Source organism: Ctenocephalides felis, unplaced genomic scaffold, assembly GCF_003426905.1.
Source record: "Ctenocephalides felis isolate EL2017-DRISC unplaced genomic scaffold, ASM342690v1 CF-g0.4_SCAFFOLD_03573, whole genome shotgun sequence".
In the NCBI taxonomy this organism is placed as follows: Eukaryota; Metazoa; Arthropoda; class Insecta; order Siphonaptera; family Pulicidae; genus Ctenocephalides; species Ctenocephalides felis.
Window position 1 is genome coordinate 14,277,963 of NW_020539727.1, and position 18,217 is coordinate 14,296,179.

At 30.0% G+C, this 18,217-nt stretch overlaps 1 protein-coding gene across 1 annotated transcript in view; it reads right to left on the reverse strand.

Annotated features, from left to right (window-relative positions):
- The window catches only part of LOC113389592 (collagen alpha-2(IV) chain-like), a 13,418-nt gene extending 11,853 nt beyond the window's left edge, over positions 1 to 1,565 (reverse strand). The window contains exon 1 of the mRNA XM_026626611.1: positions 6 to 1,565. Coding sequence (XP_026482396.1) covers positions 6 to 1,565 — 1,560 coding nt within the window. The remainder of the gene's footprint in view (positions 1 to 5) is intronic.
- Positions 1,566 to 18,217: the final 16,652 nt, after the last annotated feature.

Genomic DNA, 18,217 nt, shown 5'->3' on the forward strand with positions numbered 1-18,217 from the left:
GGTACTTGGCCTGGATATCGTGCTCCTGCTTGACCGGGTACTTGTCCTGGATTGTGCCCTGCTTGACCGGGTACTTGCCCAGGATACTGAGCTTCCGCTTGGCCTGGATATTGTGCTCCTGCTTGACCGGGTACTTGACCTGGATATTGTGCTCCAGCTTGGCCGGGTACTTGACCTGATATTGTGCTCCAGCCTTGGCCGGGTACTTGGCCTGGATATTGTGTTCCTGCTTGACCGGGTACTTGGCCTGGATATCGTGCTTCTGCTTGACCGGGTACTTGGCCTGAATATTGTGCCCCTGCTTGACCGGGTAATTGCCCAGGATACTGAGCTCCGGCTTGGCCGGAAACTTGGCCTGGATATTGTGCTCCAGCTTGGCCGGGTACTTGGCCTGGATATTGTGCTCCAGCTTGGCCGGGTTCTTGGCCTGGATATTTTGTTTCTGCTTGACCGGGTACTTGGCCTGGATATTGTGCTCCTGCTTGACCGGGTACTTGCCCAGGATACTGAGCTCCGGCTTGACCGGGGACTTGGCCTGGATATTGTGCTCCTGCTTGACCGGGTACTTGGCCTGGATATTGTGCCCCTGCTTGACCGGGTACTTGGCCTGGATATTGTGCTCCAGCTTGGCCGGGTACTTGGCCTGGATATTTTGTTTCTGCTTGACCGGGTACTTGGCCTGGATATTGTGACCCTGCTTGACCGGGTACTTGCCCAGGATACTGAGCTCCGGCTTGACCGGGGACTTGGCCTGGATATTGTGCTCCTGCTTGACCGTGGTACTTGCCTGGATATTGTGCCCCTGCTTGACCGGTACTTGGCCTGGATATTGTGCTCCAGCTTGACCGGGAACTTGTCCTGGGTATTGCGCTCCTGCTTGACCGGAACTGTCCTGGGTATTGCGCTCCTGCTTGACCGGGAACTTGTCCTGGGTATTGCGCTCCTGCTTGACCGGGAACATGTCCTGGATATTGTGCTCCTGCTTGACCGGGTACCTGGCCTGGATATTGTGCTCCGGCTTGACCGGGAACTTGCCCAGGATACTGAGCTCCGGCTTGACCGGGTACTTGTCCAGGATACTGAGCTCCGGCTTGACCGGAAACTTGTCCTGAATATTGTGCTCCTGCTTGGCCGGGTACTTGGCCTGGATATTGTGCACCTGGTTGACCGGGAACTTGGCCTGGATATTGCGCTCCTGCTTGACCGGGTACTTGGCCTGGATATTGTGCTCCCGCTTGACCTGGATACTGTGCACCAGGTTGTCCAGCAAATTGTTGACCTGGTGGGCCTACACCTCCCACCTGCCCTGGATATTGAGCTCCGGGTTGAGCTCCTACTTGCCCTGGTAATTGTATTCCTGCTTGTCCGGGATATTGCCAACCAGGCTGCCCTGGTATCTGACCAGGCGGTTTTGTAATGCCAGGTTGCCCACTAACTTGTCCAGGTAATAACGCACCGGGTTGACGGGGTACTTGTCCTGGGTGGGTACTTGACCAGGACGTAATGGCGTTCCTGGCGCGGTTCCGGAAGGACGTCCTGGAACAAACGTAGTGGGCGGTTGCCATCCATCTGGACCTGTTAGACGATCCGGTAGTCCCGGTCTGGCCTAGTATCTTTATCGACACTCACTCCTGGTGGTGCTGCATGGCCTGGTCTGCCATATTGCGCTAGTACTTCCGTGCCTGGTAGTCCTACATATGACATGAAATAATTTTTATAACTAAACAACTTTCATATTTTATTTTGTTAAAATATAAAGTAGATGAATAAAATAAAGTTTTATATAATATTGCAAATACCTGGATATGCTCCAGGGTAACCTCTGTAGTAGCCATCGTACCAACACAGTCTGCGCAGCTTCCCGCACTAGATTGACTTTGAGCTTGTCCCATGCCATTACTTCCAGCTATTGAGGAAATACAATTTGGCTAATTTTAGCAATTCGTATATTTGAAATCTGTGGCTCTTATTTATATATATATATATATATATATATATATATATATATATAAAATCCTCTATATATATATATATATATATATATATATATATATATATATATGTATATATATTTTTTTTTTGTATTGATATATGTTATATGTATGTTTTATCTTACAGACAACTGCCCTGCTGCCTCCGCCATCCAGTGCTTCGGCTTCTGCTTTACCATCTTTATCAGGAGAACCAGCACCGCCGAAATTTAAATATTGGGCTTGAGTTTGGCCACGAAATCTGTGGAAAGCAAAAAATGAACGTGTTTTGGAACCACACTTAAGGTAAGATTTTCTTATTTATTCTTATATATTCTCTCCTGCTAAACGGCTAGTCTAATTTCTATGAATCATTTTGTGTATATCGAACTGATTTTATGGAAAATATTGAAGAAATTGTAATGATGTAAGGGTAAGGGAAAAAATAGTAAAAACGGACTTACTATTGTTTGCCCATGGGAAAAAATCATCATCGGAGTGTATCTCAAATATCAACAATAAACTAGTATTCTATTTACCTTCCTCGACGTCCACTTTGTGCATCAGCTTCTCTCTTCTGTCTGATTGGAGCATTAGTTTTCAATGCAGAATTTTGTGTATCAGTCCTGCCTTCTAATTTTGTTAAAGCATTAGTGTTTCCCACTAAATCTTCTTTATCACTAAAATTCATAATTGATATAATGTTTTGGCCTAAATGGTCACAAGAGAATTTTACCTGGCGTGTTGATCAGCATTTTCAATACCGAAAGTTGGTTTTTCTTCTTGCAACAAATAAGTTTCGAAACCGAGGCAGAAGTCGACGATTCTTGAACCTGCTATTTCTTTTAACTAGAAAAAATTTGTTAGTTAACATTCCAATGATGTAGTTAATAATTTATCTGATGGATTATTATAATTTTTTTTTTTTCATTTTTTAAGCGATATCTTACTACTACTGTTTTTTACTATAGTCACTTGGGGTTGCCGCCGTTCTGACGATAATTTCAATTATCGTTATACAGTAATATCGTGTTTTTTATCAGTTACTATTCTCAAAAAATTACTGCTAATTAATTTCCAGGTTTTAGTCCACATTTTGTTACCATAAATGCATCATTCTCCAAATTAAAAATTAATGTTGGAACTTGCGAAATGCATTGAAATGAACTTCAATGTATTTTTTGGTGACTGTGGAGTTTTCACAATTATAATAACATTGACGCATTCGTTGGTATTTCGTGTTATCAGTAGCCCTTTGAACGTAATTTTTTACAAGACAAACTTGACCTAATATTTCAGTTTACGTTATTTTTTTACTCGTATAAATTAGGTTTCTAGTTAGCAAAAATGTGAAAGATCAAACAACGTAAAAAATGTAATAAATAAGACACATAGAATTAATGATTTAAACCCTATTTAATCAAATATGGGAATTATTTTTTAATAATTGTCAAATGGTACTTACTTCTGAAATGAAAACTCATACTTTTTTTGTATTTGGAAATTTTTACATCTGTCCTGAAATGGACAAGTAACTCTGCAGGAAAAAAAATGATATTGAAAATAAAAAAATTTCTTAATATTTTTAGATATTTTGAAAATTTATTGTGATATGAATGTATTAAAACGATTATTAACATGCAATTGAAATATTTCGATAATTTACAAAAATTACAAAAAATAGTTTTTAGACGTCATCTGGTTTTTATTTAGATTGAATTATCATTTAAATTCTTTAAACTTTTGGGTATAATATTTTTGGGTGTTCTATAGGTAAAAAATCATTTTTGATTAAATGCCTGAAACATCTGTGATAATAGTCAAAAGATTTTGTATTTTCAGTCTTTTTTTTATCGATTTCAGGACGTCCTTTTGTATAAACAAATGTCAAAATATTATCTAGATTCCTCACATTTATTTCTTTCCAAATGGCTTCATATCGGCCTCAATAAATGAAAGTGGCCAAATCGGTGCAATTAGTTATTTAGAAAAAGATCTAAATTTAGCTTACACGCACACACATTCTTTTCATATTTAGTCAAACGATTCAAATTTAGTTGAAACGCTAAAGAAACATATAATTGGCAAATCGAAATTTTTGGAAAACACTTTATATATCTTACGGAAAGTTATAAAATAAAATGACACTGGCTTAATAATCAAGTGGAGGCCAAATCGGTGCAGTAGTTAGTTGCTTAGAAAACGTTAATAAAAGATTCAAATTTAACTCACATGCACACACATAGTTCCTGTAATTTGTCAAACGATTTAGATCGAGTTGAAACGTCAAGGAAACGTAAAATTAGCAAATCAAATTTTTTGGAAAAAACTATTTTATCCCACGAAAAGTAAAAAAAAAACATTGACACATGGCTTCGTATCGGTCTCAACAAATAAGTGGCCAAATCGGTGCAGTAGTTAGTTACATAGAAAACCTTAATGAAAGATCCAAATTTAGCTCACATGCACACATATACTTTTTATAATTTGTCAAACGATTCAGATCGAGTTGAAACGCCAAAGAAACATAAAATTAGCAAATCGAAAATTTTGGAAAAAACTATCTTATCCTAAGGAAAATTGAAAAAAAAACCTTGACACATGGTTTCATATCGGTCTTAATAAATAGAAGTGGCAAATCGGTGCAGTAGTTAGTTATTTAAACTTACAGTTAGTTACTTAAATTAACAAATTGAAATTTTTGGAAAAAAACTATTGTATCCTAAAGTTGAAAAAAAAACATTGACGCAAGGTTTCATATCGGTCTCGATAAATAAAAGTGGCCATTTCGGTGCAGTTAGTTACTTAGAAAACGTTAATAACAGATCTAATTTTAGCTTGCATACACACATGTACACACATTTTTTTCTAATTGGTCAAAATGTCCAAAAAACGTAAAATTAGCAAATCGAAATTTTTGGTAAAAAATTTGGAAAAAATGTTATCCTGGGAATAGCAAATTTTTTTTAATAACTGTCTAAAACAACAAACAGCATTAAAATGTATATAAATTTTATAGCAATAGGTGATGTTTTATTTTTTATATTAGTGAATGAAAAAAAAAAACGTTTTGAATCTACTATTTCTATTGAACATCAAATATATTACATCGATCTAATTCTAATTCCCAGCCCTATGAATTATTACTAATCAAACATTGTACATCTCATAACCTAATTAATATCTATCTTAAACGAAATTGAAGATCATTATTATGTATGTTCGTCCAGTTGTCGCGATTTTATCATCATATTTGATTTATTTCCATAATTACCGAGTTCTGATTCTGATTACACAAACTACTACTGTATATAATACAGTGTTGTGAGTATTATGAACGACCCAAATTTAAAATGATACAAGTATTAACTGTTAGTTATTAGGATGATTTACACATGAGGCAAAATGCCACTTGCATCTAGTATATATATATATATATATATATATATATATATATATATATATATTATCACCTGTATTTTGTTAAGGGGTTCTCCAGCTACATATAAAGTTCTGGTATCAAGGGATGTCTGGGCTTCCATTTCGCTCAACATTTGTTCTATGTAACAAGAACCCTCATGGAGGTCCTTGTAGGCAATGATACCCTAAAAATTGAAAAAAATTATAAATTGAAGGTATTTAGGAGCAAGGAATTAAATTTTGTTTGTATTTTACATTATCGTGGTCAATAATATGCCTCGTCTTGATAAATCCGGCTCTGGCTTCGTGTTCCAATAATTTGATCTTGTCGAATGCTTCCAGATTTAACTGTAAAAATATAAATTATTTTTAATAAAAATTATTTGTTGAATTTTTTCTTAAATATAACAAAATATAAAATTAGCAAATCCAAATTTTTAGAAAAACCTACGGAAAGTTAAATATCGGTCACAATAAATAAGTGGCCAAATCGGTGCAGTTAGTTACTTCAAAACGTTAATAAAAGATATAAATTTAATTTTAGCTCACATGCATACACGCACACACATATTGCTTAATAATTTTTTTTTTATGAATTTATTTGTTAAAATTTGTTTTTAGATAACAAAACATAAAATTTGCAAATCCAAATTTTTAGAAAAAACCTAAGGCAAGTTAAATATCGGTCTCAACGAATAAGTGGCCAAATCGGTGCAGTTAGTTACTTCAAAACGTTAATAAAAGATCTAAATTAGCTCACATGCACACACATATTTTTCTATTATTTGTCAAACAATTCTGATTGAGTTGAAATGTTAAAGAAACGCAAAATCAGCATTCTAATAAAAATAATAATAAAATAGTAATAAAATTATCTTTTATGACATGAACTTTGTTTCTTGAACGTTCGGAACTAAATATTTAGTTTATTGAAATTAATTCAAGTTTTACTATATAAAGCAATTGTAATGTTTCTAAATATGTTTTAGTTATCTAGCAATTTGAAGTTTTTCATGATTTTTGATTGCCCCCCACAAATAATTATTTACCGATAGAAAATGCAAGTTACACTAATATTTATTTTTAAATTATTTGAAACTTAAGTCCCTAGAATATAAATAAAATTTGTAAATATGTTAAGGTTATAAATTCATTAGCAACAATAGAGGTTAATTAAGGTTTTTTTTACTAGCTTTTTTTGTAGGAAAAAATTATAATCTTTTTTCCAAACTTTTGATGAAACTTGCCTACACACTCCAGTACATTTTTTAATGAAGAGTCCTTCAAAGTCGGTCAATTTCGACAATTTTAAATTCATAGTTTAACAAATAATTTAAATTCTAGAAATTTTATGACAATTTTGTCATTATGGTCCTAGGAGTTTTCTTTAAAATTAAGGTTCTAATATAAATTTAAATAAACTAAAATACAATACACCCGAGAAATATTTACAATTTGACCCAAGCCTTAATTTACTTACAAGCTCATAATTTTCATACTGCATGAAATAATTTTTTTCCCATAATAGTAACTCGATAATTTTTGTAGCTTTAGTAATTACTTTCTTATAAAATTTAAAAATACGTATATAACACCTAAATCAAGATATTTACAATACTCTAGGTACTATAACTGTATTTTCTTATTTATTTTTTTATAGTTAATGCATTTTTCTTCGGTTTTAAATAATCATTTTGTAGCTGTTTTAAAAAATCATTACGTCAAAAAATGCGGAAATATAATATTCCTAAAATTTTCGGGTCAAAGTTTAGTCGTAACATCAGCTGATAAGCCAAAAGAATATTACCAGAATTTTTTTGATCAAAAATTTATTTGATTTCTTTATATTGATTAAATTTATGACATGGAAACGTAAGATATTTGTAATTTTAATAATGGATTAAAATTATTTTTTTTTTCTTACCTTTGCCCCATTTGATGATACTATAAAAGCACTAACAAGTATTGATAATACTAAAAGCTTCATTTTTATTGAATAATTATAAATAATAATTTGCACTTCAGGCAAATTTTAAAAGCACTTAGATAGTTTGCATCATGAATTTTCTGCCACTTTTTTAAATTTGAGGTTTATTATTGAATTTCACTCTGAAAAACACAAAATATATCAATTTTTTAAAATTTGCTAACTAGATATTTATTAAGTTTTTTCTGTAAATAAATCGATTTGCTAATAATTTTGTTAATAATTAATATTCACTCTGAAAAACACCAAACTGTATATTTAATTTTACAAAGAGTTTATGTTTGTAAATCAAGTATTTGACCCTTTCCACTCGCGAATTCCGAGATTTATATGAATTTTTATGCGATAATTATTATCGAGATAGTTAAGAATTTTACTTTTTTTGTGTTTATACAATTTCTATTCCAAATTGTTTTTATAAGGTTTTAAATTAAATTTTCAGTTGCGCTCCTTACACAAATTTCTGTTTAAAATTTTGTTTTAAACTCATATTACATAATTTAATTTAGTGACTTTTTTTTCATTACATTTTATTTACTTAATTAACTTCAATAAATTCTGTGATTAACTTTATTTGATTGATAGATGTTGTAATTTATAATTTATTTATTTATGGACAAATGCAAAAGATTTGAGAACATTATTGGCTATGAATCGACTTTTAGAGATTTATTGTACTTCTAATAAATTAAATATATTATTTTTATATATCATTCGAATAACCTGAATATAAAATTTGCTCTTTTCTTAGCATAATAAAGTTTTTAGCCTCATTTCGTTTTTTTATTCTTATGACTAAAAACCTCTAAAGCATATTTTTTATGGTTCAATTTAATCGAGTCACAAAATTATAGCATTTACATATGAATTGGATTTAGAGTAAAACACCTTATTTTTGTTGAAATATAAAATCATTCTCAACAAACTATCAGTTTTTTCATCAAATATGAAAAAATATTAAGGCATGTTTATTAAATTAAGATCATCACTTTAAATTATGAATTTTCTTTTAAACGAGTTGCCAAAAAAATACGAATTAAAAATTTGATGTAGATGATGAACTATATTTTTATCACATTGCTCCAACTCGGTAAATTTTCTTCCTGAAGCAAAATGAATCTACATCGTCTTATAGTTAAAAAAAAGAAATAAAAACAGGATAAATTGTGCAATCTGGGATTAATTATATTATTATTAATAAAAGCGGAAATTGTTATTCTTTGAAATCTTTTAACGAATCGAACTTTTTCTTCACTTTCATTAGTACTAGCTTAATTCATATGTATTTTTTGAATTGCCCAAAAATCTCGAACAGGACGAATGTGCAACCGCTATTTCGCAAAGATCTCAAAAATTTACATAATATTTTTTTTATGACACTGTAGAATTTAATATCACCTTTTTAAATATCTATAACTTTTTTTTTACCAAGTCGCCGAAAAAACTGGGATATAAATTAAGTTGTTTTTCCCAACTTTAGTTGTTGGCAAGGCGAAAGATTTTGCCGGACTGATTTTGTCTCTAGTAATGTCTTACGATTTTGTAGAATTATTCAAAACAGTGAGTTCACTGTTTCATTTAGATCTTTTTAACGATTAAGAAGTCTCGTTAAAGACTTGTTATCAGTTACAAGAATTGTGTTACAATAATTATATACGAACGACTGTCAAAGATTATCTGAAGAGTCGATTTTGGAGCCAAATTTCGGGTGTAGAAGATGATGTCATTATTATTTTGGAAACGTTTTTTTTTTCTTTAGGACAAATACCGTATTTTTTAACTTACTGAACAAGTTTGTTTTTACTAGAAAATCCGATTTGCTGATTTTGTTTTATCGACGTTTTAGGTCATTCTGAATTCATGTCAATTAGTGATAAAGTTCATGGTGTAATCGAACAACCGAAATTGTTTTAGATATTTAGATAAAATTTTCAACTGTTTTTTCTAAATCTAAACATTGCGGTTTCGAATAGAATTTTCTTAAACACATTTAAATTATCTGTAATTTAATTATTTTGCATAGGCACGTGCTTGTATGTCTTAAAATTACAGCTTATTATTACACATTTTAATAAATTGACAGTGTTTGACTTTTCACATCACAAAAGCAACTTTTGACACAAATTTTGAATATATTTCTTAAAATCTGATGTTTAAAAAATAAACTACTTGACATAGGGCCGTAATATTTCAGTATGTTCATAAGACTGATAACTAACTTAAAATCGAATCGAAGGCGAATCTTTATCAAAAAACTAATCAGGTCGATTCCAACCAATATTTTTTTTTGACTGAAACGTGGACGAATTTTTTTCACTTTTTTGCGAAGAAACGGCTCAGCCAATCGTCGCGTAAAATTGACAAACGCTAGTCCTTATTGAGTTACATCGAATAATTTTTAAATTTTTTAAATCGGTTCAGCCGTTTTTGAGAAAACGTCGACGATAGGTCAAATTCGTCGACAAAAGGTCCAAAATCGATCTTATTCGATTCAGAATTGCTTAAAACGTCGAGAAAATATAAAATTAGCAAATCTGATTTTTTGATTAAAACATAAACCTCTCTTTCGAGAAGTTTTGAATTTATTAATTCAATATCCCAAGTCTTTATTTTTTGTTGCTATAAATAATATAATTTGCACTTGACTGTATTCTTTAATAGTTGAGAATATCAGATAAATCTTCATCTATTTAAGTTCAATTTTAGTTTAATTTCCGAAAACTATTATTAAAATGTTGTACGGAAATTGCTGATATAAAATAAATTACTATAATATATATATATATATATATATATATATATATATATATATATATAAGCAAATTAGAGCATATGAAATTATTAATGTTTATTCTACTTGTTTAAGTATACACTTTGGTATCCCTTATAAATAAATTAAAATAGATAAATTACAATTAATATTAAATTATATATATTTAATATTTCATAAAAAATTAAGTACGAATAATGCCACAATTTCTTGGTAATATAATAGATTTTATAAATACTAACTTATAAACAAAATATTTCTATCATTTTATATCTATATATTGCTCCATTCCGGCCTTAATAATAATAATAATTAATCTAGAATTTATTATTTATTTAAACAAAAATTTTGACTAGCAAGATTGACAAAAAACTGTTTATTTAAAAACATAAAAATCAAATTAAATCTAAGGATTTTTTTTCATAAATCATAATTTGAGACTAGTCTTCACTCTGTCCGTTCTAAAAAGTAAATAAAATTAAAATAAAATAAAATGTTAATTATAATTAATATAGGTAATGGATATTTTTGGGAAAAATTTCCGAATTTTGGTAAAATTTGGTAAATTTATATTCGTAACCTAATTTACTATTTTAAATATAAATGGGGGTTTTCAGATATTTTATAAATTAAATGTAGTAATTATTTTATTAATATGATATTTTACAAACTTTTTCGTGAATGTCTTCATTTGTTGAAGATGTTTTTTTTATTTTTAACTTAATCATTAATAAGTCAGTTTCTGTAAAAATGTATTCAATATTGATGTTTTATTTTATTCCTATCGAAATTTCTGCAAAACTTAATTTTTTAATTAAATTAATTTAAATTTTAAATATTTTAATTTAAAATCTACAATTCAAAAAGACACTTCGTGATCTTGTTGAATTTTTAGAGTATTATAATTAGGCACTTTGGTTTTAGCTGTATGAGACTTAATAATTATATATATACTTACTTAATAAATAAACTTATGGATAAAATTAACAATAAATTCATCTCCAGTATGAATCTTATCTTAAAATTATGATATCTGGGTATTAAAGATATTAAACCTATTTATATTCTAGTTTTATAACGATATTGTTAGTAACTAAATAATTTATCATAATTATCAACTCAAAATTGTGAGGATTTAAGTACGGAAAATCACTACTATAAAATCATCTTTTTCAAATCTAATTTATAATATATGTAATTTTATAGCATAATTCAAAATTTGCTCGTTAAGATTATTTTTACCGCAAAAATCTACTATAAAATCTAATTTTTCAAATTTTGTTTATCCAATTATATATAATTTTTACTTCTAATTTTTTTTTATACTATTCTAAATATTTATTTTTAAAATTAATTTTTCTTATATATAAATAGGCTTATTTTTGGTCCGTTATTCTAAAAGGATTATCACATTGGAGTTTTGGTTCCGTTTTTATTTCATTCTAAACAATTTGGTTTTTGGTTCCATTTTTATTTTATTTTAAACAGTTCAGTTTTTGGTTCCTTTTTAAATTCCGCAGGATAAGTTATTAGTAATCGCCCTAATGATAGTTTTTGCATTTCTTTACGTTTCAATTGTTTCTGAACATTTTAGCATAACTTAGAAAAAAATGATGAATGTGTGTTTGTGCGTGTATCCATACATACATACATGTATGGATACAGTTTTTTAGTCGATGTTTTCGGGAGCACGAATCAACCGATTTGAGTAATTCAAAAAAAACATTTCACTTGGAATAATGAAAAATTAAGATATTGTATAAGGTTTCGGAGATAAAAAAAAAAATTAACAAAATTTTGTCATCAGTATTTTTTTTTGAATATTCAAATTTTTTAAATGTTTTATAAATGTTTAACAAATCCAAATTTCTCGAAAGAATCTAATTTTTCTTTCTCAATTTGTTAGTTTTTTTTTGGATCTCCGAAACCGCTGGACCTACCTAAATTATTAATTGTTAATAAAATATTAGCAATTAATAACAAAAATTAATTAACAATTGACAATTATTAATAAAATTTAAGCACAGCGTTCAATATGCTGGCTCAAATCTGTTTTTTCTTCAAATAAAAACTGCTCCTGAGTTTATCAAATTGAATTTATTTTGGATCACAACGAAGACTTACTTTTTTTCCATTTTTTTTTTTTCACAAAAAACTGAATAGTTTTGTTGGGCCCTTTGGCATTTCGATACTTAATTTGATCAATTTTTGATAATTTTTTGTCGAGGAATAAATTTTATGCATTTGTTTTGGCTCGAATATTAAAAAAAAAATTTAATTGCTCCTAATTTCTTTTTCGTCAGTTTTTTAAATCTGTTTTACCTCAAATTTACTAAAATTCTGATTTTTTAAGTAATGTCAATAGTGACTCTTGAGCTGATTATTGGATTAATTTATCTCTCTCTTTCAATATTTTAGGGATTTTTCCACAAATTATTCAGTAGATTATTTCATCTTCTTAATTTATTAGATTTTTTAATTTTATTTTGCTTCAAATTATTAGAACTTCTTTTTCTTGAATAAAAATTGCAATTGCAGTAGCTAAATGGATTAAATTGTTTTGGTCTAATTTTACTATTAAAATATTTATCTAAATATAAGAAGCAAGTCAAATTATATCTGGACATCTACTTCAAAACTTTCCTTAAAACAGTATAGTCTTTTTAAAACTGTTTTCCTACAATCTGTATGTTAATTAAAGATCTTTGAATATCTATTAGATAGCAATCTGCGTTTCATCATTTATTTTTAATATTTTGTTTTGTCTTGAATCATTTGATTTATTCGTAATATTTCTTGAAAAAAAAATGTAGACAGTAGTTAATGAGTTGATCAAATGAATTTTACTTGTCATCTTGGATTACAACAAAGTCTAATTTCGCTGGCAAAATATTCATCTATTTGTTTCGATTCATTCTCATTAGCTTTCAAATTTTGTTTGAAAATATGTTGCTTTTCTTAAAACTATTTTTTTTTTTAGAAAATTGAAGATCTATTAAGATTTTTTAAACTGCAATCTGTGCTTTATCCATATACCCACGATACTGTTTTACCTGCAGATTAGAAGTCGAAAAATCCATAGGTTCTTCATCCTGGTACCTATCTTCAATCATTGCATTTTCCTCATAATTAAACTCCAAATTTTGGCGTTTGTTGAAAGAAAATACAGCATTTGGAAAATTGCAGTTGTTTTTCTTATTTTGCTGAAGCCTGTTCAGTACTTCTTCGTAATCAGGAGCTTGGCCCAGATCGGAAGTAATTTGGGTATATGGATTTAATATTTTTTGATTTGATGTTTGTTGTTTTGAGAAGTCTACAGTTGTATTGTTTAAATTTATACTGGTTTCCTTGTATGGATTGTTTTGGGCTCCAAATGTATAATTGGTTTTACTTGGACTTCTTTTATCTTCTCGCGGAAATACTTTGGGTTGCATTTTTGCACCAACAGTGGTATTTTTATATTTACCAATTTCAATGAAATTTTTGTCCTGGTCAGGCACAACACCAGGATTGCTAGTTTCATTACATCTTACAAAATTTGGCACATCTTGGTTTCTATTTGGCACATCTGGTTGCTCATTTAGTTCATCATTTATTATGGAAGTTGGGCTTTTTACCACGACCGATTGATACCTGTTCTGTTCCTGGTTTTTGTTTTCATTTTTGGATGTCTGTCTGACACATGATGATTCTTCGTGTTTATACAAATATGATTTTAGGGCAAATGCCTTACCACATCTGGTGCAGACATGAGGTTTAGTATTGGAGTGCGTTTGGATATGTGCCCTTAGGTTGGATTTGTCGGCGAAGGCTTTGGAACAGACTGAGCATTTGAAGGGTTTTTCACCTAAAAATAAAAGAAATATGTTAAATTAATATAATAAACATATAGATCATTCTATTATAATTATTGATAAATAACATAAGAGTTGGCACTAAAGTAATAGACGAGATTTGATCGCCTTCAGTATCAAATAATACAAACATTACAATCTGGCTTTTCAATAGAGAAGTTTAATTTTTTGCAAGACAATCCGACTTACTAATTATGTTTTTTCGACGTTTCAAGTCATTTTGAATCGTTTGAGACTAAATTCGGAAAAGGTTGTATTTTCAGAAGTGGTTGCACCAATTTTAAAAATTTAAAATTTATTTAATGTTATACGATAAAGACTTGCTTTCACTATTTTTTTGAGACCATCGCCCGAGCAGTAATTTATAATTATAATTTATATTTATATTAATAATTATTTAATATATAGTTAGCACGAACTCCTGAATCTCGATTTTAAAAGTTTAAAAACCTTGTTCGAAAAATATCATTTAGCAAATGAGCCGTTTCAAACTCATTAAGTGTTAAACAAAATCTAGATTCTAATGAAGTCCTATGAAAAGTACTTGAATTACATTATTTTTATTAAAGTTGTAGGACATGTAAGTTTGCATTTGTGCACTTTAATTAATGCTATTACTATAATTAAAACTTAGTTTGAAAGTTTGTTATATAAACAGGTAATTCTCAATTACTACTGATGTTCGTGCAACAGTCCTAAAGGAAAAACACTGCTTTCCGCGAATTTTCTGCAAATTTAAAAGTTAAATATTTTTGATTCACGACAACTTGTTATTTTCAATGCAATTAAGGCACAGATTTTTTTTTGATATTTATTATTTTAGAAATTCTTCTGCACTTGTTTTTCATACATCTCGTCGAAATTTTAACGATATTGATTCATATGCATATACTTCATACTTACAAAATCACGTAATAATAAATAATTACTCTATCAAAGGAATATTTTTCACAATAATATCTATATGATAATTCTAGCATTTTCAAATTATTAGTAATTTTATTCAATTCTACTAAATTTCTTAAATTTATTCGAAATTTGTACTGTTTCTTTTGAGATACTTTTAACATTAGTGTTACAGTTGTTGCTTGGAAATCAGGAAATATTTACGTTGTGAAATATTTTTTAATAATAAAATAATACATATTTATAGCAATAATCTTATACTGGATAAGATTGTTTTCTTATCTTACAGTCTGATCTTAACTGGATAATTGTTCTTATATTACTATGTACTTGTTATTAGAATCAATTTTTTAATTGAAGATATAAGGCTGTAAAAACAGTATTTCTTTTATATTAAAGTAAATATCTTTAAATTAAATAAGGAAATAGTTTATTCAATTATTCTTCAATTTGCTAATTTTATCTTGAGGTTCCAAGTCTTTCTGAATATGCTGAGACCAAAGTTAAAAACGAAAGTATTTGTGTGAGAATATGAGCCAAAGTTTTTGACCCCTTTTCTTGAACCTTTTTCAAAAACGACTGTACCGATTTCCAACGTTTTTTTTAGTTAATTATTAATTGCTGATGTTTTTATTTGATAACTGACAATTTTGATGATAAAATTTATGGTCTTCAAATAAAAACAACTAAAATGTATGGTACTAGGAGTCTTGTTATAACATCAATTGAAGGTTACATTATTCGCTCGCGTAAAGGTTTAAAAATTTTAACGTCACAATTTTAAGAATTACTAAATTGGTTCTAGAGGATTCATTTTTATTTAAATAGAACTCTACTAACGAGCAAAATAAATTCTAATTAAAATATGAAAGGGCTTTACTGGCGAGCGAATTAAATATCTAATTAAAATATAAAAAAGATTCTACTGACGAGTAAATTAATAAAAGAATTTTACAGAAAAACAAGGTTAGATAGGAAAGGAGAAAAGAACGCTAATGTTGAGCAAATTAAATATCTACATATGTGTCTATACAAATCTAAAATAGTATGTAGATGAATTATGCAAAACTGATAAATAATAAAATAAAGGTGCCAATTCTCCAACAATATAGAAACGTAATGGCAACGCTATATTTATAAAAATCGGAAGTAAAAACAGTCAATATTCTATGTATTTGCATCAGGCGATTTCTACACACATATAGTTCTTTATCCTACATTTGACTATTGTACACATAATTACTCTCATGATCAACAAATTGCAAATTCCATCTTGGTACTTATTGCATTTGACTATTGCACACATAATTACTCTCATGATCAACAAATCGCAAATTGCATCTTGGCACTTGGTTTCTTGTTGTAGGTAAATTCCTGTTGGTTATGGTAAAGCTTTGGTTGGATGTATAACTTATTTCTGGAAATCGTTTTGGACAACTTTCTACAAAATTTCCTTTACCATTATAATAGTCGATTCCCTAACACTCCGAGACAAAAGTTCAGCGACTTTGGCCAATTTTGTCAAATTATAAAAAATTGATCCATGTAATTTTGAGAATTTGTGGAAATTGCATTTGTTCGATATTTAGTTTCTACATATTAGTCAATACTCTTCCATCCATTTTTCCACTTACCGGTATGAGTCCTGATGTGTCCCTGCAGCAGCCAAGGTCTGCTGAACCTTTTTCCGCAGAAAGTGCAGGCGCATCCTCTGGCGTGCGTCCGCACGTGCATCGAATAGGCAGGGACGGACACATAAACTTTGTCACAATGGGGGCACCGTCGGGCTTTGGCGTCAGAGGCGGATCTGTGGGTTTGCCGGTGACGGGCGAGGTTGGAAGACGTACTATACCTAGGGGGAAAGATAATAGACTTAGGTAAATGACTTTCTGGCGGTTTTGGTAGAAGTTAGTTGTTGGGTTAAACCTCGATCGTTAACTGTTAAGAGTAGTATAGATTAATGTTATGGCAAGGCTATGTTATGAAGCACTTTCCATACTACATATTGACAAAAGCCATGTGGTTGCTGTGCGGTCAGGCGTTTTTCTCAGGTTGTCAGATAGAAAATCTAGCCTAGATATGGCAACTAGTTGGTATTGGTATTTAGCCTTAAGGCAAGTTACATGAACTTTCCGACATGCGTAAATAATCGACTTGAATCAATAAAAAATTAATTAATTTATGAGTAGTTAAAAGTATTCCGAGTGGATTTATTACACACAATTGAAAACGAACGAACACTTCAACTCGGAGTATTTTCTAAAAGCAAATTTTCACAAATCAATAATTTATAATTGAACCAGTTTTCGTAAGATGTTAATGGTTTAGTATGTTCATTAAGACCAACTAATCTATCGTTATATACCAAGTAAAATCATCTAATTTTAATTTTAACAAACGTCAACAAAACCACTCATTTTCTCAAACTTCGACGAATTTTTAAAATTAAACTACTTGTCGTAAGGCAGTAATATTTCAGTAAGTTCTATAAGACCATGATATACATCGCCAAAGAAAGTTTCATAAAAATCGGCTTAAATTTTTTTTCAACAGTTAATTACAAAAAAACGATTCGGTAGATTTTCACCTAAAACTAATCAGTATCATTGCCAACTAATATCTTTCGAACAGTTTTTGATTTTTTAAAATCGATTCGGTAGAATGTGGGCGAAAAGTTTAACACTCTTTTTCAAATTACAAAAAAAAAAATGGCTCGGCAGATCGTCTCACAAAACTGTTAAAGTATAGTGCTCATTGAGATACATCGAATGGCTCTTAAATTTCTGAAATCGGTTTAGGCGTTTTTGAGTAAACGTCGATGAAAGGTCTGATTTTGACAAATGCCAAAAAAACCAATTTTTGCAAACTTTGACGAGTTTTTAAAGCTAAACGAGTTGTCGTAGGGCGGTAATATTTTAGTATGATCTAGAAGACTATGGTATCTACCGTCAAAAAAAATCATAAAAATCGTCGATTTTTTTACGATCTTTACCCAAAACTAATCAGCACGATTCCCAACCAATATCTTTCGAACGGTTTTTAAATTTTTATAATCGGTTCAGAATTGCGGGCTAAAACGTGGATGAAAAAAATTTCACTTTTCTACAATTTACAGAGAAACGGCTTGGCTGATCGTCGCGCAAACGATAGCCCTCATCGAGATACATCGAATGGCTTTCAAATTTTTTAAATCGGTCCAGCCGTTTTTGAGAAAACGCTGATTTACGGCAAAAAATCTGTTCACACACACACACGCACATACTTTTTCCAAAATTGGTCTTATTCGATTCAGAATGGCTTGAAACGTCGA